The 24,549-nt window shown below is 35.5% G+C and overlaps 2 protein-coding genes across 2 annotated transcripts; one reads left to right on the forward strand and one right to left on the reverse strand.

Annotated features, from left to right (window-relative positions):
- The first annotated feature begins 8,154 nt into the window (after positions 1-8,154).
- Positions 8,155-15,566, forward strand: LOC126660933 (diphosphomevalonate decarboxylase MVD2, peroxisomal). The gene is made up of 10 exons (XM_050354654.2): positions 8,155-8,728; positions 9,671-9,869; positions 10,781-10,844; positions 11,605-11,668; positions 11,769-11,849; positions 12,772-12,858; positions 13,174-13,331; positions 13,439-13,487; positions 14,845-14,969; positions 15,078-15,566. Exons 1-10 carry the CDS (start codon positions 8,522-8,524, stop codon positions 15,289-15,291), a joined length of 1,248 nt encoding a protein of 415 aa, XP_050210611.1. The 5' UTR covers positions 8,155-8,521; the 3' UTR covers positions 15,292-15,566.
- Positions 15,567-16,200: 634 nt separating this feature from the next.
- On the reverse strand, positions 16,201-18,798 carry LOC126661240 (uncharacterized). The gene is made up of 5 exons (XM_050355068.2): positions 18,699-18,798; positions 17,742-18,004; positions 17,433-17,644; positions 16,762-17,023; positions 16,201-16,684 (listed from the first exon to the last, which is right to left on the reverse strand). Exons 2-5 carry the CDS (start codon positions 18,000-18,002, stop codon positions 16,388-16,390), a joined length of 1,032 nt encoding a protein of 343 aa, XP_050211025.1. The 5' UTR covers positions 18,003-18,004; positions 18,699-18,798; the 3' UTR covers positions 16,201-16,387.
- Between the last annotated feature and the right edge of the window lie 5,751 nt (positions 18,799-24,549).

Raw genomic sequence — 24,549 nt, forward strand, 5'->3', positions numbered from 1 at the left:
AATTGTAAAATTTTAATATAATTAATTTATTTTTATATTAATATAATTAATTTAGTAATTTTATTTTATATTTTTTATAATTATAACTATTTATTTTTATATTATTATAAATAATAGAATTTATAAACGATTTAGGTGGGTTAGATGGGTTCGTGAGTCAACCCGTGACACAACCCATTTATTTCGTGTCATAAACGATTGACACATTTTCGACACGAACCCGCTAAGCCTCAACCCGGATTCGTCAAATTTATGGGTTAGACGAATTGTGTTATTGTATCATGACCTATTTTGACACCCCTATGGCGTTGTCTGTGGGAAAGAAAAATAAGAAAGTTCCCCCCTTTCTAACTCGTAAAATCGGCACAACATTAAAACATGGAAGAAGACAACCCACTGACCAAAGATCCCGGAATAATGCTTAGCACACTCAATTTCACACGGGAAGAAGTAAACACCCCCCTGTAGAGAGGAGCAGAAGGAAGCGTTTTCTGCCCGGTACTAATATCGGGTGGAGGAACTCACTTAGTAACCATGTACGGAGTCACTAGCCAATACCCTTGGGGAATGCCTCTCACAGCATCAGGACCCTCGACTTCACACAATCCAGCAACATTCTTCACCCCCACACATCAGATTCCGCAAAAAATTTCTATCCGACCCGGCATTGCTCCCACCAACTTTCACCAACAGCCAAATGCCGACTTCGGCAACAACTCATGCCCCGACAACGGCCGTAGAGAACACAAGCCCACACCTGCTCAGATACAAGAATATATTGATTATCATGCTCGCCAAATAGCTCTTCTACGACAGGCACAACAAGGTCGAACTCGACCTCCCATCCCTGGCTCCTTTTTGGAAAACACATTACCGCAACCATACATACCGATCGCACCACCTCACCCCCCAGAGTTCTACCAAGGACAAACAACCTCCAAGGAAGCAACCCCAAATAAGAACCAGCAAGAACACCAAATCCCAAGAAACGAACATTTAAACCAAGCCGGTCATAAAACGCCCAAGGAACCAGGAAAACTCCAAAACGAGTAGAAATCGAAGAGAATGTGCACAACTCAGGTGTGGGGTCAGGCCAAAAGAAAAATATGGAGCAGGAAATAACAGAGAGGGTGAGAACCGAGATGGAGAAGTACAAAAGAAGAGAACCGAGAAGTACGAGCTTTCTGAACATTGGGAATCCATTGTCTGCAGAAATCCGAGATGAACCTTTCCCATTGAACTACCAAACGCCACAGCTGGACGACTAAAACGGAACGGGAGATCCCATCACCCACCTAAGTTGTTTTAAGGTAGTCATGATGGTCCAAAGCTTATCTGAGGCAGGGGTTTGCAAACTATTTCCAACAACTCTGAAAGGACCAGCAGTTATATGGTACCAAAGTTTGGAAGAAGGGTCTATTCGAAGTTTCGACGAGCTGGCAAGGGCCTTCCGAACTCATTTCGCACCGAGCATACAACGGAAAAAATTATCTAGTGACCTCAAACTCTACTACCAAAAACCAGGAGAAAATTTACAAAGTTTCATCGGATGATTCAACGCCGAGGCAGTCGAGGTGGAAAATTTGAATGATGACACCGTAATAAACGCAATGAAAGACAACACCAGAATAACGGCATTCCGAGATAACCTAATTACTAACCCAGTACAAACTTACTCCCAAATCATGGACCGAGCATGGGATTACATAAATCTAAACGAGGAACAACGGAGAAAAGCAGCTACAACTACCATACAATCTCAAATGCCAAGGCCGACCTTCAAGCAGAATAACAGGCAAGATAGGTTCAGACCGAGAGAACAACGACAGCCCATACCCCCCGGATGGAGCCACACGGCCGGTCAAAATTGAAGACATCCCACTTAACACTCTGAGATCACACATCCTGATGTGGATTCAAAAAAACAACGAGCCAGTTAGGTATCCCCCAAAGATGCAATACGTCTAGTTATCCTCAAATGAATTAATGATTTCATGTTCCAATACAAGACTCACCAATAAACAAGTTAGTCATTAGTATATTATTTACATATCTAATAATTATAGAAGGATAAAATTGGAAAGTTGAATAAAAAAACGAATTTTAACAAACTTAACTATATTTTTCTTAACTTTTATGTTTGTCTAAATGGCCTATTTTTGTGGGACGGAGGGAGTAGTGTATAGGACCTCATAGAAACAATCGGAAGTCGAATCGGAGCCTTCTAGCAAGAATCGAGCTTTTGGACCTCAAGTTGTCCAGTAGCTTTTCGCGGGCGCTACAGTCTTCCATCTCGGGTGCGACAGCTCAGTCGCGGGCGCGGCACATCAGATCTCGGGCGCGACATTCATACCTGTAAAATCCTAGTTGGCCGTTGGAGATATTACGAGCGCGACAAAGAGATCACGGGCGCGACGTATGTGACTGTTGGTTGCCCAACAGATAGATTTGAGCTGTCCCAATCAGAAGTTGCCATGTGTCAAGAGCCGTTGAAGATCTGCTGATCTGGCACGTATCGCGGGCGCGACATTAAGCATCTTGGGCGCGACAGGACTGTTTTCTGCCAAAGTATTTTTGTTTGTTTATGCTTTTGTGTAGATTGCTTTAGGCATAAATATGAACCCATTTGCAATGTTTCAAGGTTAATGATTTCCAAACCTTGAAACACCAAACATACAACTTTAAATTACATTTGTTTTGTTGTAGTTTTGAAGTAAGCTTGTAAACTCCTAAATCATTGTGTGTTCTTGATTAGCCTTAGAAAATCAAGTGTGAGTTAGAGTTTAGCTTTGAGAAAACTCAATCCTTGTAAGTTAGAAATTAGCTTTGGAAAATCTCATAGTTGGTGTTTAGCTAAAAAGCACTAAGTTTGGAGTTAGCTTAGAAAATTCTTTGTGAATTCCTTTTGGTGGATTCTAAATCTCAATCTTTGATTGAGTAGTGGAGTGGGATCGATTTGTGATCCGAACCACCCTAAATCTCTTGTGTCAATCCTCTAAACTCTAAACCTCTTTTAAATTCTTATTTTCGCTTGAAAGAATTTTAATATTCTGATTCACAACTCAAAAACCGGTTTGCCCCTTATTCTTAAAGTAACAGAGACGAAGCAGTTGGGTAGCCCTCTGGCGGAGAAGTAGTTCGACAACGGTCCAACAGAGAAGCAGATCGCGGAGAAGTAGTTTGCAACGGTCCGACAAAGAAGCAAATCGGTAGCGGTCCGGCAAATAAGAAGTTTGGCGGAGGTTTGGCAGAGGTCCGGCGGAGAAGAAATTTGGCGGAGGTCTGGCAGCGGTCGCGCCGAGTTTAGCGTAAGAAGAGAGCTTAATGTCAGGATCTCCTTCAATTTTTTCTGCCCGCATTTTTCAGTACTATTTTCTATAGAAATAGCTGCAGCTACCACACCGGCTATGTTGATGGTGAGTTCAATTTTTTAGAAAATGAATATTGCTCTATTTTGATTGTTTCTGTTTTAATTGACGTGTTCTCAAGTCTTTTAAATTGTTTTATTTTTTGTATTTTTATTTATGCTCATTATATGCTTGATAAAAGTCCTGAATAAAAGAGTGTTAAAACAAACAAAATTCAATCTCGGTTTGTGATTTTTTTTTTGTAGTTTGTGTTTGTAAAGTGAGTTTTTTTACATATATTCCATTTGAAGTTCTACTAAATTAATTATTGATCCAATTTTATGCAAACAAATCACATTATTCATTCAATCAATTGATTATTGTTATGCAATAGAATGATGACCAAATTACTTCTGCATATTTGATTATTGTAGTTTGTTTGTTTGTTTGATATGTGGTGTTGCTGGTTTATTTAGTTTCCATTATTGGTCTTGTAATAATGGGTATATTTACATGAGCTCACTTGTTATATCTCTACATATACTTTTCATAAGGCCAGTCTAACTCAAAATAACTTTATTTGCATTATACGTCACTACCAATTCATTTTTGCTCTTTGTTCCGTTGATGTCTGCAGACTTGAAATGTGGAAAAACTCTTCCAAAGCCAAATTATGAAATCAGAAGTTAGAATCAAACTCAATATGTCCATAAAAACTGTATCAAAAAATTCAATATATGGTATTATTTCAGGTTGCTTTTCAGTTTTATAGACTGTCAATTACATTTCACTCAAAAACAATTATTCAATTTTTATATTAAACTATATTTTAAAATTATCTCTATATAAATTATCAGATAAGATTGTAAAGAGCAGTAAGACAATTTTTTTAAAAAAACATGAATTAAAATAGTGCAGTTTATATAGGTTCATATCATGTTCACATCCAGTTGATTTTTGGTTTTATAGACTATCAAATACATTTCACTTAAAAGAGATATTCAATTTGTATATTACACTAAATCTCAAAAAAATTATCTATATAAAATGTCAGTTAAGATTGTAAAAGTACTAAGATAATTTTTATAAAAAAATGAATTAAGGTAGTTCAATTGATATAAGTTCATATCAAGTTCACATCTGGTTGATTTTTAGTTTTATAGACTGTCAAATACAATATACTTAAAAGAGATATTTAATTTGTATATTACATTAAATTTAAAATTTCTCTTTATACACAAAGTCATTTAAGATTGTAAAGAGCATCAAGATAAATTGTATTAAAAATTAAATTAAACTAGTTAGTAGACATAAGTTCACATCCGGTTCACATCAGGTTGATTTTCAGTTTTATAGAATGACAATTACATTTCACTTAAAGAATATTCAATTCTTAAAATAGGCCATATCTCAAAATTCTCTCTATATAAAATATCAAATAAGATTGTAAATAGTAACAAGACAAATTTTATAAAAAATGGATTTATATAATTCAGTTGATATAGGTTCATATCAGGTTCCCACTTGGTTGATTTTGGATTTTATAGACTATCAAATACATTTCACTTAAACAAGATATTCAATTTCATATTATACTAAATTTCAAAAATTTATCTACAACAAATGAATATAATTTGTATATAATATTAATACATTATCCAACTTTTATTAATATTTTAAAATAAAACTAGAAATAATTCATCATCAGTTATTTTTAGGTTATGATGATCATGTAAGGGGACAGCTGGCAAGTGGCAGCCATTATCATCTCTAATTAGAAGATGAATTTGCAGGAAGAAATTTAATTGAAAAGTTGTTTACACAGTGACGTTCATCTGTTGGAGTTTTATACCCTTCACCTTTAAAAACATGATCCACATGCCCACCGCAAGCTGCACTTGTGATCTTCGTTCCTCCCATTTGGATCCGCCATCATTATGCCATTAAATCAAACAAATTTTTTACACACACAACATATCTCTGAATTGATGTCATCCGATAGGATCTAATGAAGCTCTAGTCGAAACCAATCCCAAATTAAAAAGAAAAATTCTTGCCATAGAAAATTATATGACTGGTGGTCTGACCACTGCAGGTCCTACCGTCGACGATGTCTCCACCAAAAACCCACCATCAAATCATGGTCAGGCCAAGCTTGCCTGAAAACATTCGTGACATGGTTTCGGACTCCATGACAGTGACGGTGGAAGTGAGAAAAAGAATGAAAGAAATGACCGAGCGCGTGATACACAAAAAGTAATAAAAGTGTGAGTGTAAACAGTATAGGGTTAAAAATGGAATGCAAATGTAATTGAGGTACACCTGCAAATGACTTTTTAAAAAAGAGAGATTCTTGCAAAAAGAAAAATAATGAATCACTATCATAAAGTTTTCAATAATTGAGTCATATGGCTCCATGCGAAGGGACATAGTCAGTAGCAACAGAAGATATGGCTCAAGGCGAAGGGACATCGGGCATAACAGCATGAATGGAGGCCAAAGAGGCAGCAAGATTATGAGGAGGAAGGTCACCGGTTGCAGTAGAGGGTCCATCCTCGTTATCAGACAAGAGAGAAATAAAGGGAGTAGACAGTCGATCGAGTAAAGGAAGACTGGACATGATAGTGACCTCATCATCGCTCAACATACCCGCATTCATAGCATCAAATATGTTCTTGGTCATTCTTGTAAAAAGAAACAACGAAAGCGAGCAAAAAAAATCGAAGAGAATATTTCGAAAGACGTAAAGAAAAGAAACAAAAAAGGAGAGATTTATTTATAATCTTTCCCATGAAGGTAAAAAGGAAAAAACAAAAGGGTAAAAGCGACAAAAGAATTAATAAATAGCAATAAAGTAACTGCAACTACTACTGCGCTAGGAACAAAAAGGTACAAGCAACCCAACCGTCAAAAGCAATCATGAGAGAGAAGCACGATGCGTGAAAAAAGAGGAGAATTCAGAAAGACAATACAGCTATAGTGCATTACTCTAAGACGCTATAAATACAAGAGAAGAAAAGTAAAACACACACACACAAAAAGAAGAGGAAAGGGCAAAGAGAGGAGTCTTCCCGAGCACTTTGTAGCTTGTTTGAGTTTGGTTAAACAAAACTAAGAAACCAAAACAAGCTACAAAAGCACAGGGAGAACTCATAAATGAAAAAGGAAAACACAAAAAGGAGGGTCGTTTCACCCACATTTGTAGCTAGTTTTGGTTCATTTCGCACAAGAATAAAGAACCAAAACACGCTACAAAAATGAACGAAACGAACCACGAAACAGGGCAAGTCACTAAAGACCAGAAGACATTTAGACACAAAGGGACGAGGTAACGACCGACAAAAGAGGAACGACAAGAAAAGAAGTACAATAAAATAATAATAATAAAAAGGACATAACGAAACTATAAAATTGCGATGAGTAAAGGAAGGCATAAATACCTAACCACCGCAACAACTAAAGGTGAGGGGGGGGGGGGGGGGTAATGATGGAATAAGCATAAACGAGGAAGTAGAATATCACAAGGGAATCCCATATCGATTAAAAGAAGACGGACACGCTGGAAGTACTATAAAAAGGACACGAGTCTATGCGCCTAGAGGTATGACAAAATCCGAACCACACTATATTACTCTTAGACAAAAACGATTAACTGACTAGAGTTTCGAAGCAGTCACGGGGTCTCGGACTCGCTGTTTTCGATTCTCCTCTTATTGTCCCCATTTCAGGACCCGAGACGCACGCCAGACATCCGGATCCATCATGTATCATAAGGGACGTGTTGAGATTGATTGATATGGAAAGAGGTTCAGTTGCAGTGCTATTAGAGTCCACTTGTGAACATTTTTACAAGTTTGAATGCAGTTTCATTTTAAGCATTTTGACATAATCATTGCAGTACTGATCTTAAAGCTAATAAAATTCACAAATAACTTACTATTAATCTAGTTTACACGTTTGAAATTGAGATTCACTCCATGGTATGCCAACAATTCAATCATTTATTGTTCAATCCTCACTAAAAGTAACTAAAAATACTTAGTTAAATTTTTGAGCAAATTACGCTGAGATCCCTAAAGTATATCATAATTAACAGTTTAGTATCCATTGTTTCAAAAGTCTACTTGATGCTCCCTTAGTTTTAATTCCGTTAAGTGATAGACTGTTTTGTTAATCTTTGGGACCAAATCGTTTAGCAGAATTAAACCTAAAGTATCAAATCGTTTAAAAGTGAGGTACCAAATCGTTTAAGAAAATTAAAAGTGAGGGACCAAATCTCGTTCACGAAATTAAAGGTGGGGTATCAAGTTGTTTGAAAGTAAATGTTGAAATTAACGGAGGGGTCTAATAGTTAACAGAATTAAAAATAAGGGATCATTAAGTAGACTTTTGAAACAAGGAGTACCAAACATTTAACTACGAGAAATTATTCAATTCAATCGTTGTGCCATGTCATTCGTGCAACAAATCAATTGTGCGTTAGTCATGTAGAATTTTTAATGATAAAAAATTAAAAAAAAACTCTTATCTTAAATGCTCATTTGTTTGTTGTAAATATGGCATGACATAATTATTAAACACTCTTTAATTATAGTAAACCTCAGATACCTCAGCGTAATTTGCTCTAAATTTTTTATTGTCTTTTGGCAAAACTTCATAAGTTGGACTTTGTCTTTGATCTCTTTATTCCAAGTATTTATTCCAAGTTGAAGGGGCAGATTGAACCTTTATCCATAATGGTCCAATAGTGAAACGTTGCGGGATTAAACTTGCTTAAAAGAAATCATATAAAACATGTTTAGAATTTCCACTTCAAATATCTTTCTTCGCCAAACAAGGTGTTAGTTAGGTTAGGTAGATACCAAAACCCAACCTTTTTTAGAACTCAAAAAACGTCAAACCTCATAGTTAATGTCAATAAAAGATACTCTCCGCCATATCTCCAGACTGCGACATCTTCCCCACTACTGCACACACTTGTACTAGGAACCACCCTTAAAACAATAAACTAAAGCTGGGCCCCACCCACTTCTCAAAGACTTCGGAGTTTAAACAAACCCATGATCATCACCATCACCTTCATTTTCTAGTTTGACATCTTCAATTTCGGATCTCTTTTTTCTGGGTGTCTGAGAATTCGAAAAGGGTATTCGAATCAGCAATTTGTTTGAGAAATGGATGAGAAATGGGTGAGAATGGTGACTGCTCAAACACCTACTAATATAGCTGTTATTAAGTATTGGGGGAAAAGAGATGAGACCTTGATTTTGCCTGTTAATGATAGCATTAGTGTTACTTTAGATCCTGCCCATCTTTGTACTACCACTACTGTTGCTGTCAGTCCTGCTTTTGACCAGGATCGGATGTGGCTTAATGGAAAGGTATTGTCTTTGTTCAATTTTATTTGTTCTTTTCTGAATGTGGCTTGATTGGGTTTTTTTTTTGGGTTGTTGACAAATTCAATGCTTGGTGGGTTTTTCTTAGTTTGTTTTGATGTTGTGTGTTGATTTGCAATTTGAGACTTCCTGACATTGCTAGAAATTCTCTATTTTGAAACCAACTTGGAGATTTATATTAGCTCAAAACCATAGAAGTTACAAGTGTGAGTTTCGGGATAAAACCCGATGACCTGATATAGAACAAGACCAAGACGTCTTACCTCCATTGCAGATCGCCTTACAAACTTTAAAATCCTTTGGTCCATCAAGAATCTGCGACATGCAACCTGAATCATTGCAAAAAATTGCTGAAAATAGCACCTTTGATCAAACAGTCTACTGTGTAAGAATTAATTTGACCCTGATAATTTCAACTAGCTCTAAGGATTTTGGTATGACTGAACAGCTATTTTATTGATACATTCCTGATGCTGTGCATGTGTTGACTATTTGATATGGTTTACATATTTGTTGATTAAATGTTTGACCAGATTTTTTTTTTTTTTTTGAGGGATTGGACATGGATCCATGTTTGAGACTTCGAGTTAGATTCTAAACAAGTTCGTTTTGGGGGGGTGTTATGAGAATTCAAGTGGGAATAAGTAAATCTCAGTTCTTTTGCGAAGCACAAATTACAGAGTCAACTACTTTGCATTTCTGTAATGTTTTATCTAATAGCTAAAATGTTAGTGCAAGTTTAGCATAGTTGTCGGACGTCATGTTCTTACCTGTAAGTCTCAAGTTTAAACGTCCCCTCCCCTTTGCTTAAAATATTAAATATGCTACTGCCTGGTGTTGACTAAGTAAACAGTGTTGTCATCTCTCTGAATTTTCGTCGACTTTGAGTTGATTCATGGCTCTTTTGGTTTTTGCTGGTTAGTGTAGGAGATTTCCCTTTCTGGAGGCAGGTTCCAAAATTGCTTACGAGAAATTCGTGCTCGCGCCTGTGATATTGAGGATGAAGAAAAGGGTATCAAGATTTCAAAGGAGGATTTGGGAAAAATGCATCTACATATAGCTTCGTATAACAATTTCCCTACTGCTGCTGGGCTGGCTTCTTCAGCGGCTGGTTTTGCTTGTCTAGGTAAAGATACTTGTCTCCTTTCCAATATAGCCTACAATTCTAATGCTAATTGTCTCCAATTCAAGTATGATGGAGCTTGTCTCCATTTCTGAGAAGTCATTGTGATTTGGATGTATTGTCTCTAAAGTTGACTTGATTCCTTATTTCTCCTTTACTAAGGGATTGGAGAATAATGTCTAAACTGTATCTTTATGGATTGCCTTCTGGGGAAATGCCAACTTTTTTTTAGCTTGCTAAAATATTTATGCATGCTTAGTTCAAAAAAGAAAATTATCAATTTATGCATGTAGGAATGCAGCAGCTCGTTACATTCACCTGTATTTTGTTTGTAAAAATAATTTGGGAAGTGTACAATATAATAACTTCATGACAATTACTGCATTTTTCAAGTAGAAAATGATACATTGACCAAAAAAAAAGAAGATAAATGTAGCTGTTGATCTATGTATATCTTAATTTTTATCATTTCTCTTGTGCCTTATAGTGTACATCTTCTGCATAAAACATATACAGAACCTATTGTCCTATTTTAAGCATGTAAGATTATAGCATCTTTAAACATTCATCTATATATGATTTTGTAATTGTAACTTAGGAACTATGGCTCTTAAGTAGATAGTTAAGTGGGTCAAGATGCTGTAGACTTATATACCCTTAAAATGGTACATTATTCTGAATTTGTTATTTGAATATTATTTTATGGTCAACTTGCATGGTTCAAATAATGTGTAAATTAGTCTTTTCTATTTCATGTCTTGCCATATTTTCTGATTCAGCCAAAAGGTAACTCCGCTCTGGGCAATCTTTTTATTTATTTTGAGCTTCACATGTGCAGACCTCTATCTTTAGCTGCAATATTTATTTGACAATAGAATTGAACACGCATAAATTTTATGTTATGTTTGATGCAGTGTTTTCCCTTGCAAAGCTGATGAATGCTAAAGAAGACAATAGTGAGCTCTCTGCTATTGCAAGGTATTTAATTTTTGCTTGGTGTTGGCACATAAATTCATTTTTAAATTTCTTGAATCTGAGTTCAGTGGATTTAGTGTTTGTGCTTTATATTGAAGTTAGTCCATTAACTCCCGATACTAACCACTTGCATTTGGCTTTTCATAGTATCTACTAAAGGAAAATTTTACCGACACCTGGATTGGAAGTAATTTTTAAAAGAGGAATTGGACTAATTGACTGAAATGGGACTTCTCAGCTGACATATTAGTTATTCTAACTTTCTCATTGGCAATTGGGACTTCTTTATTTGCATTCGTAAACATTGCTATGTGGCTAGGATTTCTGTCTAAAACTTCAAAGTTTCAATTTTATTTACTGCAAGCAATGACTCCTAGCTGTTGTTTTGTGTGCGTGCATGTGTTTTCAGCTTGTTTCTCGGTTTGAATAATGCGAAATGCTTTGATAGTTGTTTTCATATGCTGTATTGCCTGCTTTATTTCCAATATCTAATTATTCTTTTTGTATTTGATTTTGCAAATCATTGACATGACTGATGTCTATTAATCATCATCAAGGATTTTTTTTAATCAACTCTTGACTTGAATGATTGAATCATTTTATGGTTGTTTCATCTCTGTTAACTTTAAATAAGTCAGTGATATTCATATGAGGCTGGCTGAGTTGTTATTATATACTTCAGCTATATTTATATTTTAAATGTCAGGGATGTCTAAAGAAGGTGGATTAGGCATTTGATAAATATGTAAATTTTGTTTCTTAGGCAAGGTTCTGGCAGTGCATGCCGCAGTTTATTTGGTGGATTTGTGAAGTGGATCATGGGAAAAGTAAGACTCATTTCCAGTTTTATCTTTCCTATCTTATTTTCAGAAAGTACCTGACCATTTTGATCAAGAAAAACTAACCTTTCTGTTTTAATGCATTAAGGCGGATGATGGAAGAGACAGCCTTGCAGTTCAACTTGTTGATGAGAAGCATTGGGAGGATCTTGTTATTATTATTGCCGTGGTAAGTTGGCTCTTTCTTAATTTCATAAAGTGGTTTGCTGTTTGAGTTAGCTACAGTTTTATTCCCAGTAGTTTTGACTAGAAGTTTTTCTTTATTTGTTCACTTCTCTTTTTACATTTATCCTTATCTGTGGTGACTGGTGAGAGTTTATTATTAAAGGTTGAACTTATTTAGCAATGTGCAAAGGACAACATTCCCATGTCCTCCCTTTCCATACTTGTAATTTTTTTTACCTTATCTCACATTTTTATTTCATTATTATTTCGTGTAATTTTATTTTTGTTTTGCTAAAATTGGAATTTAAGGAAATAAGTTGCATGTGCCACAAGCATAGGAACTATGTTGAAGGATGAGGTCTGTGTCCCTCCCGGAACTTGGTGCATTGCTCAATCATGAAATATAGTTGTCAATTAATGTTGTAGGTACTTTTTTGGGGTTTGAATAAGAGAAATTTTTCAAATCAAATGTGGCATTCTCCTAATCATATGGTCTGCTAAAAAAATCTCGGAAGAATATTTTCAATAGATTAGAGGTTTAATATTTTATCTTGAAAGTTTTCTGCTAAATATGATAAAGAGTTGCAGAGTATTGAAAAACATAATCTTAAAACCACTGCCTGGCAATAATATGTATCAATGGAAAATGCGATCTGAATAATTTTGAAATGTGATGTTGTTGGCTGATGGTCCAATGAATACTGTAAATCCTTTTCTGATGCAATGGATATGTTGATTCTGTCATAGTACGGAATGACTTTCAGTTTTTCATGTTTTGTTTTCGTAGGATTTAAGATTGCAAGCCTTTTCATTCCTTTGCAGTTATTTTGTCATATGCTCTCAAGAATTACCAGATAATTTTTAGAAATTTATGGCATTTCCATTTTCCATGTTCTGATAAATCTGATTTATTATCTTGTGCCCAGGTAAGTTCACGGCAGAAGGAAACTAGTAGCACCTCAGGAATGCGTGAGAGTGTTGAAACTAGCTTGCTTTTGCAACATAGAGCTAAGGTTCTTTTCAATTTTCTTAATCATTTTTGGTTACTCCATCTTATAAAAATGTTGTTTCTCTTTAGCTAAGAACATTTTCTAATTGTTGAGCTTTCTAAATGGACGAGTTTCTAGATTTCACCTGTGCTAGATGATAAACAAGTTCTCTAATTTTTAAACATATTTTTCCTTAGGTTTAGTTTCTTCAGTTTTTTCTCTTCCTATTGAAATTCTCGCACAATTTCCCTTGATGGTTGTTATCTTTTGGTTTTATTATCTCTTCACCTGTTTAAAAACTGGTATTGATACCACTTCATTGGTTAATTATTTTTATAGGAGGTTGTACCAAAACGCATTGTAAAGATGGAAGAGGCCATTCAAAAGCGTGATTTTGCATCTTTTAGTCAATTAACCTGTACCGATAGTAACCAATTCCATGCTGTCTGCTTGGACACATGCCCTCCAATTTTCTACATGAATGATACATCCCACAGGTTAGTTTTCTTCACATCAAACTTCAAGCCTTTTTAGTTGGTGACTCATGATGACTGAGGTAATCAGACCCCAGCATTGTAACATTTACATAATAACTGTGTTCCAGGATAATAAGCTGTGTTGAGAAATGGAATCGTTCTGAAGAAACACCTCAGGTAAGCTCACTGCTTTCTTCTGATTTTGTAGGATATACTAAAATTTTGGTGATTAAAATAAACTCAGAAATAGGAAATTACAGGATCAGCCATAGCATGTAATTGCAATCATTTCTCAAAATTCCACCTGTTCATTTTTTCTGTTTGAACCTCATTAGTAATTACTTATTAGAACAATAGGAATATTTAGAGATCGATGTTTTTATTGATTATTACCACTGGTATTTGAACCATCCCCCCCCCCCCCCCCCTTCTCTCTCTCTCAATTTTTTTGGACCATGCAACAGGGAAATCAATTGCTTCTAATTACCAGAATATATAAGAATGTGAAATAAATTGTTTTAGTATACACTAGGGAAAATCAGGTGAAGATGAAAATTCTCATCTGCATGCGGTTTTTCTGTATGACGTGATATTTAAAAGTACTTTTTAAGATTTTAAAACCATTTTTGGAGGCTCACCTAACAGTTTAAACTTTTGAGTGAATTAGATTAGTTATTTGTTATGATATTAGATAAATATCAGAGAAATTGGATTTGTGCTTGTTCATACTTCAATTCCAATGAGCATTTGTTTATATGGGGTGTGTTAAGATAATATCATTATTGTTGAAGTCTCCCCTACCTGTTTGGGTTTTGGGATAAATTGAGCTTTGACGGTAATAAAGCCAAATAAAACTTGCAAATTACATTTTGAAGACTGTACATAGTAAAAAAAACTTATTATTTTTTCTCCTAGAAAAATGATTTAGCAAGTACAATCTGCTTGATCCTGAATTCTTTTTTCCATTTGAAACATATAGTCACCTCATATTCTCGTTAATACTCTTGTTTTGGGTTCAGGGGCCTTCATCATTAAAGATGAAATTTTTTGGCCTTAAAAAGTTGCATGCCTCATTCATGTTGCTCTACATTTTAGCTGATCACAGTTGACACCTGTCTCTTGTTTTTATTCTCTGCACACCTGTCTCTTGTTTTTATTCTCTGCTTTCTTGGCTGAGGGCGTCATCGTTGCATTTACTATCAGGCCTTTGAGTGTTAAAATTGTTTACTTTCAAAATGCACTGACATGAAGCTGCTCGTCTATTGTGGCAATTTTTGTCGAAGCTGTTAATTGACTTTACTATTGGGGAATTATTTTACATTCATAAGGGTTGAGAAAACTGAACGTCGAACCTCTTGGTTGGATTGAAGCCTCTCGTGTAGTCCGCCAGTGATGACCTGGTGTAGTTTTATAATATTTGGTCTTCCCAGCCATTCTTAATTTTAACTAAAATAGGGAGTCTGGAACAATACTGATTAAATATGGTGTTTCCAAGTGATATACTTATGATGGCTAATGGTGAGAATACTGATAGGTGGCTTATACCTTTGATGCTGGGCCAAACGCAGTTCTAATTTCACATAATAGAAAGGCTGCTGTCCAGTTGTTGCAGAAGCTGCTTTATTATTTCCCACCCGACTCTAATACTGATTTGAACAGGTATATATACTTAAGAAGGATTTTAGTTACGATGTTTAGGGTATCACATCGACAAAGCATAGGCCAGTTTTGTGATAATACTTCCTTTGTTTTTTTCTTTATCCGCAGTTATGTTATTGGTGATAAGTCAATATTAAAAGATGCTGGGATTGAGGAGTTGAAGGATGTGGAAGCATTGCCAGCCCCTCCGGAAATTAAGGATGCCCCGAGATTCAGAGGGGATGTTAGTTATTTCATCTGCACCAGGCCGGGTAGAGGTCCTGTTTTGCTCGCGGATGAAAGTCAGGCTCTTCTCAACCCTGTTACAGGGCTGCCTAAATAAGCGTGGCATGAATTGCCTTTCTCTTCCATTTTTATTATCTTGCTATGCCTAGGCGAACATTTGTCGTATAAATTGTTTTCAGTAATTTGAAGTTGCAGGGAAGCATTTCTGTGCAGCTCCTGGGGCTGCTTTTGTCAAGTATTTGTAATTTATTCTTTTGCTTCTAAGTTCATTTAGGGTTGTGAACTCTTGATGAATAAAACCGTTCATTGAAGCTTTTCTTGCAGCTGTTACTGAGAGAATATTTTTTCTAGTAGTTTTGGCATTTTGTTTTTCGCTTTATGGTGCCATAATTCAAACTTTTTGACTTTTTGAAAATTTATTCAAAATTTTCAAAAGTTATAAATTTATTATAATTTGGTCAATTTGCTGGACATTTATACAATTTTGGAAAATTGATTTAATTGTATTTATGTCAATTAAATATGTAATTCTAAAATGATTTGAGAAAAAAGAAGGTGACTGCAAATTTGAAATACAATCAAATTGATTGGATAAATTTTCCAGCGATTTGAGCAAATCATAATAGATTTAATTTTTTTGAAAGATTTGAATAGGTTCTTAAAAAATTGAAAGATTTTAATTCAAAAAATATTGTTGACTTTTTAACACTTTTAACATTTGTTTTGTTTTTAATAAGTAAAGTCTTCACTGTTCATTTCAAACAGCGGTTGGATTGCTGTATTTGTTCTATGAATAATTATACAACGCAACGGTTGCGCCACATCATTCATGCAACAAACCAGTGAGGCGTTAGCCATGTGCAAATGTTTAATGATAAAAAAATAAGTAATAAATAAAGATTTTCTATCGCAAATGATTATTGGCTTGTTGTAAAAATGACGTGGCACATCCGTTGTGTGGGATAAACACTCTTGTTCTACTTATTTAACGTTTTCCAGCTTGCCATTTCAGGATTCAAATCATCAATCACATTTTCAATGGCTAAATGATTTACAAAATTAAAACTTTTACATCATTAAGCCTAATTTGATTAGCAAATGTTGTGTGCCAATCAATTCTACTAAATTACTGGCCTGGTTCGTACCAATTATTACAAAAAAACAGAGATTACAGTGTTAAAATAAGAGCAATGCTACTTCTCAATATGCAGAAGAGCTTTTAAAATGTCTTCACTTACCCCTGGAACATAGGGTAACATATGTCCAGCATCAGGTACCTCGTGGTAGTGAATCCATGCAAGTTTCTGAGCAATGTAACGCTGCAATATGACTGGCACCATCCTGTCGTCACCTCCATGCCATAGATGAACTGAGCCTTCGTTATTCGGAAAAGGGTTCTCAAGATCCATAGGATCAAATTCCCATTTCCCGAATCCTACCATCATGTCACGATGCAGGGATTCAAATTTTCCCTGTTGGAGTATCTCAGGCTGCACATTAACATATCATCATTAGATCTTGCATCAAAGGTTTACCGATAACTTAATGTGGCTGAAAAACGAAGTACCTGGGATTTTTGACCTGCTAGCAAAGGAAGGAGTTCGTGATCCTTTGGAGAGAAAACTTCAGGCCTTCTAGCTGCAACTGCCGATGAAGGAAATAATTTCTGTGTATTCCACCAGTAGGTCAGGCACCGAGTATAGTGAGCAACGCGCAATGTCCATTGGTCTTGTGGAAGCTGTAGGTAGTAGGCTTCCGTAGACAAGTTGGCTGGAAAACCAGGCCACCAGTAGTTGATAACAGGAGCCAGCAATGTTGCTCCTGCTAGCCTGTACCCACCCAAAAGAATACCCGTCAAAAAGATCAAGTGAAGAGACCAATGAGACATGCAGATATACTGTTTCGGAGTTTGGAAAACTTTCTGGAAATGGAAACGAAATGCCAAAACATACGACTCGATAAGTTTTAGTGCAACAAACAGTATAGACGGGAAAACAAGAGCGAGATCCCATTTTTTCACAGTATTGTTATGAAGTTGAAACATTTTTCCCGTTACACCCATACTCGAAAAACGAACTTTATAGGTAATTTGATGTTGTCTCGTGGGCAAATGCATCACTGAAATTGCTCTATTTCATTCAAAAATAACCTCAAATTGTGAACAAAACAATGAAAAATATTCCTGAAATGATAATAAATCACAATTATATCAGAGGAAAAAAAAAACAGAAGTCTTACCTGTGAGGAATGTACTTAAGGCATCCCCAAACAGCTTGGCCTCCCATAGAAAATCCTATAACATAAAATTTAGATCCCAGTCCCAAATGATCAGCAAGCTCCTCTACATCAAGAGCCAAACTCCTTGGAGTCCGTTTCGGATCGGGATCACTTTCTCCATAACCCGGTCGGTCAAAAGACACAATATACACACCTAGCTCTTCAAACACTTCCTGAAATGTAAGATTGCAAGCCAAAAAATGGAAACTTATTGTCTGAAATAGCTAATAGATCCTCTTGATTAACAAACATAAAAAGAAGGGGAACTACCGGAGAGACATTCGTCGCGATCGCGCAATCATGTCTTGTAGACATGAATCCATGAATGTATATGATCTTATATTTGGCAGTCTCTCTAGATACACCATGTTCCTTGTAGGCCGAATACCTTCCATCTCTTAGCTTTATTCTAGGTGCTGTGACCGGAGGACCGCCGGGGCTACCACAAATCTTGGGAGGTGGAGGGTAGGTGCACTGGTATGCCCATGCCACCAATACAATCAACACAACCGCAATAGCTTCTCTTAACATCCCTGAAATGAAACTAGAAATATTTCAAAACTTGGGAAAATTCTTAATCTACTAGTCACTTGGAATATATTATTACATCAAGTTGACTATGCATAAATTACAATTAAGGAAATATAGAATTTAATGAATTATATTCAAATTGCATCTAAAGCTAATAAAAGTAGATTATCAACAATCTCCAAAGACTGATTAAACACTTATAACCAAGATTGTTATGAACATGGTAGCAAGTAAAACAGAACTTATACCTACAATCTCTCAATATAAATAAGATAAAGGGCTTATCTGCAACTTAAAGTTTGATCAATTCATATCCAGTATAGATTTGAAGCAAGTACTCAAAAGGCAAATCAGAAATCAAAATTTCATACTGATCTTTTGCAATTAGAACCTATGTAGCACAGACACGGAAAACCGGGACACTTGCGCACGGACATGAGGCAAAACCGGTGTTATTTTAAGGTTTTCTGTGTAAAAAATGAAATTTCGTGTCGGAAACATAAGTGTCTGACACGTTTTCGAAACGGGATTACCTAGATTAGAAGATAAGCTAAAGAATAAAATGAATTTGCAGATGAATAAGGTGAAGTTTGGATTAAAAGAAATATATACATTTGAGCAAAGCTAATGGTTAATAGTAAAAATGCATAGAGGGCCCAGAGAAAATAAATGAAATGAGACAGAACCAAAGAGCACCTGTAAGAAGCAACTATTGAACTGCTACTATGTTAATGAGAAATAAATAACACAGCAGTTCAGTTGATTATGTAAGAAGACATATTAAAGCTAACAAATACTTTTCAGCTGGATTCAATTATTTTATAGCAAAAGGTACAAAACAAACCCTCCAGATTTCATCAAAAGGACAATCAAACCCTTTTTCTTTTATTTGGGGCACAATAAACCCCTCTAAGTTCTATTTTTGAACAAAAAAACTCCTCCGGTCATTTTTTTGACTAATGGTCGTTAAACTACTGATGTGGCGATAGAAAAAAGGTTCAAACACACTCTTAATATTTAAAATACTTATCAATTTTATATTTATAATTTTTATATATCATTTTATCCTCAATAAAATGTTCAAACATACCTTTACTGTTTAAAATATTTACCAATTTCATATTTATAATTTTTTATATATTATTTTATCCTCTTCTTTCTAATTATCTTTAATTCATTTTTTTATTAAAATCAATTAAACAAATTAGTTTTTTTAAATTCAGTTAAATCTAATTGAAACATCGTTAGCCGACCCTTCCGGAACAAACGAACACTGGCATACCAAATTAATTTTTTTTCTGTTTTAATTAAAAAAATTCAGAAAAAGACGACCTCCGTTCTCACGTCTGTTCTCCGGAGAGACCAAACCCAAGTCTCTGTCCTCATGAGAGAACAGACTCTCCTAAGAACATGGTATGTTCTCACGGGGAGAACATGCCTGTGTTTGTTCTCCCCGTGAGAACAGACACAGAGCTGTTCTCAGGCGAGAACACTGTTCTCGCTTGAGAACAGATACATGTCTGTTCTCACTGTAGGTCAGTTCTCACTGGAGAACAGATTGTTCTCCGGTGAGAACACGGGCAATTTTTTTTTAATTAAAAAGGAAAAAAGTTTATTTGGTATGCCGGGATCGTTTGTTCCGGGAGGATCGGGTGAAAGTGTTTCAATTAAATTTAATTGATATTTAATTTTTTTAATTATGTTTTAATTGCTTTTAATAAAAAATTAATTATAAAGAAAAAAAATTAATTCAGTACGTCGGGGGTCGTTTGTTCCCGGAGGGTCGGGTGATGGTGGTTCAATTAGATTTAATTGTATTTTGAAAAGTTTAATTATGTTTTAATTGGTTTTAATAAAAAATTAATTAGAGTTTTTTCATAAAGAAGAGGGTGAAATAATATAAAAAATTATAAATATAAAATTGGTAAGTATTTTAAACATTAAGGGTGTGTTTGAATTTTTTTCTCTAGCCACGTCATCAGCTAAATGTCTATTAGTCAAAAACAAAAATGGACGGAGGGGCTTTTTTGTTCGATTTTTGAATTTTGAGGATTTTTTGTGCCTAAAAAAGAAAAAGGGCTGTATTGTCTTTTTAGGAAAATTTGGAGGGATTTGTTTTTTTACCTTATGCCTATTTTATAAAAAGTAACTTCTCTCTCAAAATGTTCCCTCTTTTCACTTTCTAAAAACTTTTTTTTCATTCCCTAAAAAAAAGCATTGTTTTCATCTTAATTTTTTAGAGGATTGGAAAATCATTTCTTTATCCATTCATATAAATATTATTTTTCTATGATTTCTCTCCTTTTTTTTAATAAATTTTTGCAAGAGAAAACTTATTATGTGTTTGAATAATTTTTCTATAATTATATTTTCGATTTGCATATCAATTTTTTACAATTATTCAAAGACTTTTGGTGATTGTTTGAATTTCACATTTAAAATATTTGATTATCTAAAGTTTTTGTTTGTAGTATTATAATATATCTTTTAGAGTTTCATTAAAGATAATTATTTAGAAATACTAAATAAGCTCGCACGGGTTTAATTTGGTGGTTTAATCTTCAGTCACATGGGCGTCATGGTCGTGAATTCGAATTCCGGCTACACTTTTTCTATTAAATGAAGTGGTTGGGATTAGACCACTGGCCATTATAATCCGTATTTGCTAAGTATGTGGGCTTGCGGGCGGCCCACATTGGTAGTTTAACAATGATTCTGGATTTCGGCTCAAGCAAGTGAGTTCTCGTCACCAAAAAAAAATACTAAACTTTAACAATCGAGCGGATCATCGGTTTAATCGACAGAGTGTTACATCAACTTTCTCGCACCAACACATTTTTTTTTTGAAGAACGCACCAACACATTTTGTTCATCGTTAAGAGATAAGATGGTATTTTCAATGAGATTTATATTTAAAATTTGGCTTAATCACCAAAAAATGCCAAACCTTTACGGGTTGTGTCAGTTATAGCCAAACCTTTTAAACTCACCAAATATAGCCAAACCTTATATGTTGCGTTTCAGTTTTGGCCATTTGCAAATCAAACCGAATTTGCTGCCCTTGTGTCATCCCAGTCAACAATGACGCACCAAAACGCTGTCGCTTTGAAGTCGACATGGCACACGGATTAGACTCAAACCGAATTCGGTTTAAACCATAAAGAAAATTACCAGATCAACAAACCAACCTTACTCAAATGCCAATACGCAGCGTTTTTGTTTCAAATTTTTAACCCTAAACGCTGCGTATCATTTTCTCCTCTGAAACTTAATTTCTTTTTTCCCTCTTCGCCATTTTCATCTTCTCAATCTCTTATTCTCTAACCTTAAAATTTCTAGAAAGAAAAAAAAAACCCTAATGTCTCAAATATATGCACTGAACAACTCAGTTTCTGAATAATTTCCCCCACGTTTCAGTGAACATAGATGGCGACTGGAAGACCGAAAAATTACATGTAAGTAATTGCAACTCGTTTGAATAGGGATTTTGAAATTAGGGATTTTAAGAAACTTTGTTTCAAGGATTTTGCTTGTTTGAATTATTATATTTATTGTTGTAATTAGAGTGCATTTTCAGTTTTGATTTCAAAATTAGGGTTTATCGTGTTAGCCATTTTAAAATTAGGGTTTTTAAAATTAGGTTTTTTTTAGCAATGTGGAATTAGATCTTTCGTTTATTTGATGGTTTCTTTTTGCAATTGTGGTTATTTTGGAGTTTCAAATTTGATTTTTAAATTAGGTTTATGTGATGCAACAGATGCCTTCATTCCTATTATTGTTTTGTCATTTTCTCCATTGCAGTAGATATATATATAATCAATTATTCATCTTTTTTCATTATTTCTTCATTGCACCAATAGAATTCCATAAACGATAAATCATACCTTTGCCTGCTGCACCACTATCTGCTTATGTTTTCCATTTTTTATGTTTTGTTATCATCACCTTCCAGTTGTTATGCATTTTGAAATTAGGAGCTTTAAGCATGTTTGAATTAGGTATTTCGATTGTTTGATGATTTTTTAAGCATGTTTGAATTAGGTATTTCCTTGTCTGCTGAATCAGTAATTTTGGTATTTCACTATCTGTTAAAATAAACTACTGTTAATTATGTTTATTGTTTAATTTTCAGAGCTTCCGTGGAAGTATGGGTTGATGTCGATATGACTGATACAATACCAGTGAAATGGAAATACAAGAGCGGTCACTACGTTGAATCGTCATGGTACTGTAATGAAGGATTAACCCATAGTGGTATAGTGGCCAGGGTTAAAGAAATGGGGCATGGACACGTAAGCAGAATAGGTGTGTATAAGCCAAGCCGAGAGTTTAAACCAAGACTAGAATGGGAAGCATTAACCATGCTGAACAACGACGTCGAGGTCAAACAATTCTGGAACGAAGCTGAAATCAACGGTTTTGGAAAAATGTTTATAGAGTGTAAAGCTGACCCAATTGAAAAGCCTGTTCTTGATAGAGAAGGAGATTTTGAGTTTGATAATGCTAGTGTAGAGGAACATTTATATTTAGAGGATGATACATATGTGGAGGATGATGCGGGTGTGGAGGAAGATGCAAATTTGGAGAATGAGGCAGCTGTCCAGGCATATGTGGAGGATGATGCGGCTGTGGAAGCTGCAAATTCGGTGGATGAAATGAGGTACATGGCTGACAGCGAACAAGGAACTGATGACGAAGACGACGAAATCAATGGTGCGAATGAGTTTGACGAAGAGTGCATTACTGCTAGGGAGAGTAATCGTAATTTTCGCACTGCGGACGTAGATGCAATAAACGGTTTAGGTTTAGATGACTTGTTAGCTGCCCCGGGTGGTGTTTTTAATGAAGATCAGGAGTGTGGGGACTGGGCTACATATAATGCAGCAAATCGAGATACAAATGATGAAGAAGTTGAAAAAGTTGGGAGTGATTATGCAGATAGTGATGATGGGTTAGTCACACAATCAAGTAGTGATGAGGGTGATCTAGAGATTAGGGTAAAAAGGAAACCTAAGAGGGTTTTTTATAATCCCAAGTGCAACCACGAGGAACTGAAATTTGTGGTCGGTATGCGTTTTACGACAAGAGATCAATTGAGGCATGCTGTTCAGCAATGGGCAGTGTTGAATGGGCACAATGTGGGCTGGGCTAGGAGTGCTGTTGATAGGTTAGAGGTTGTTTGTAGTGGAGATTGTAGTTGGAGGTTATACGCATCGAAACTCGGTGGTGAGAAGACATTCTGGGTAAGAAAAGTTTCGAAAACCCATACTTGCCCCAGAGCCATGACTAATAGGCAAGCTACAGCGGACTGGGTTGCAAAGGAATTCATTCAGAGGTTTCGTAGAAACCCAGCGTATGTTGGAAGTGAAATGATGCTTGACATTAAGGACAAGTACAATGGCCTTAGTGTCTCGCGATCGACCTGCTACAGAGCAAGGGACATAGCTTTGGTGCTTATTCGGGGGTCTCTCGAAAGCCACTACGCGCTTTTTAGATCATATGATGCTGAGCTGAAGAGGGTTGATAAAGAGGGCCTGTTTAGGTTTTATTTCATTCACGATCCAGAGACTGGGGCTCCAGTGTTTCAGAGGTATTATGTGGGTTTTTCTGGCCTAAAAAAGGGTTTTATCTTTGGGTGTAGACCTATTCTTTGCGTCGACGGTTGTTTTTTGAAAACTTTGGTTGTCGGAGCGCTACTTAGTGCGGTTGCACGTGACGGCAATAACCAGATGTTCCCGGTCGCGTGGGCCATAGTAGAAGCTGAAAACGAAGAAACATGGACATGGTTCATCGAATATTTGATGGACGACTTGGATTACGACGATGGAATGGGACTGTCATTTGTCAGTGACCAACAAAAGGTCAGACCTTTACTTCATTTTTTGCACTGTGTTATATTTGTTGCTGTTTATGGCTGTGTTATATTTGTTGTTGTTTATGGTTGTGTTATTTGTTGTTGTTTATGGCTGTGTTATTTGTTGCAGTTTATGGCTGTGTCATTAGATTTATACATAGAGATAATGAACTGAAAAACAAGACTTAATGGACTCAAATTAACTAGAATTAGAGCCCCAACAATCAACTAGATTCCCAACAAATTAACTAGAATTAATTAGAATTACATCCCCAAAAAATTTGATTTTTAAACTTGGTCAATTTCACATAATCAAAATCAGATTTCTAAACTTAATTATGTCACCATTGCCGCTGGTCATGTTTTGGTATTTTGCAGTTTTATTACATGGTTTTTTGTAGTTTCCTTACTTGAAATATGGTGTTTGCCCACTTGTGTTAACTATTTCATATTGTATTTGATTGATAGGGTTTGGCAAATGCTATTCGCAAACGGGTCCCTATGGCAGAACACAGAAACTGTGCGCGCCATATTTACGCCAATTGGAAGAAGAATCATAGGGGGCCTGAGTTGAAAAGAATTTTCTGGAATGTGGTGAATGCTACGAATGAGCCGGAGTATGAGGCGCACCTGAAATTGTTAGAAAAGGAAAGCCCATTTGCACATTCAGATTTCTTAAAACAGAGTCCAAAT

This window comes from Mercurialis annua, linkage group LG8 (assembly GCF_937616625.2).
Source record: "Mercurialis annua linkage group LG8, ddMerAnnu1.2, whole genome shotgun sequence".
Taxonomy (NCBI): domain Eukaryota; kingdom Viridiplantae; phylum Streptophyta; class Magnoliopsida; order Malpighiales; family Euphorbiaceae; genus Mercurialis; species Mercurialis annua.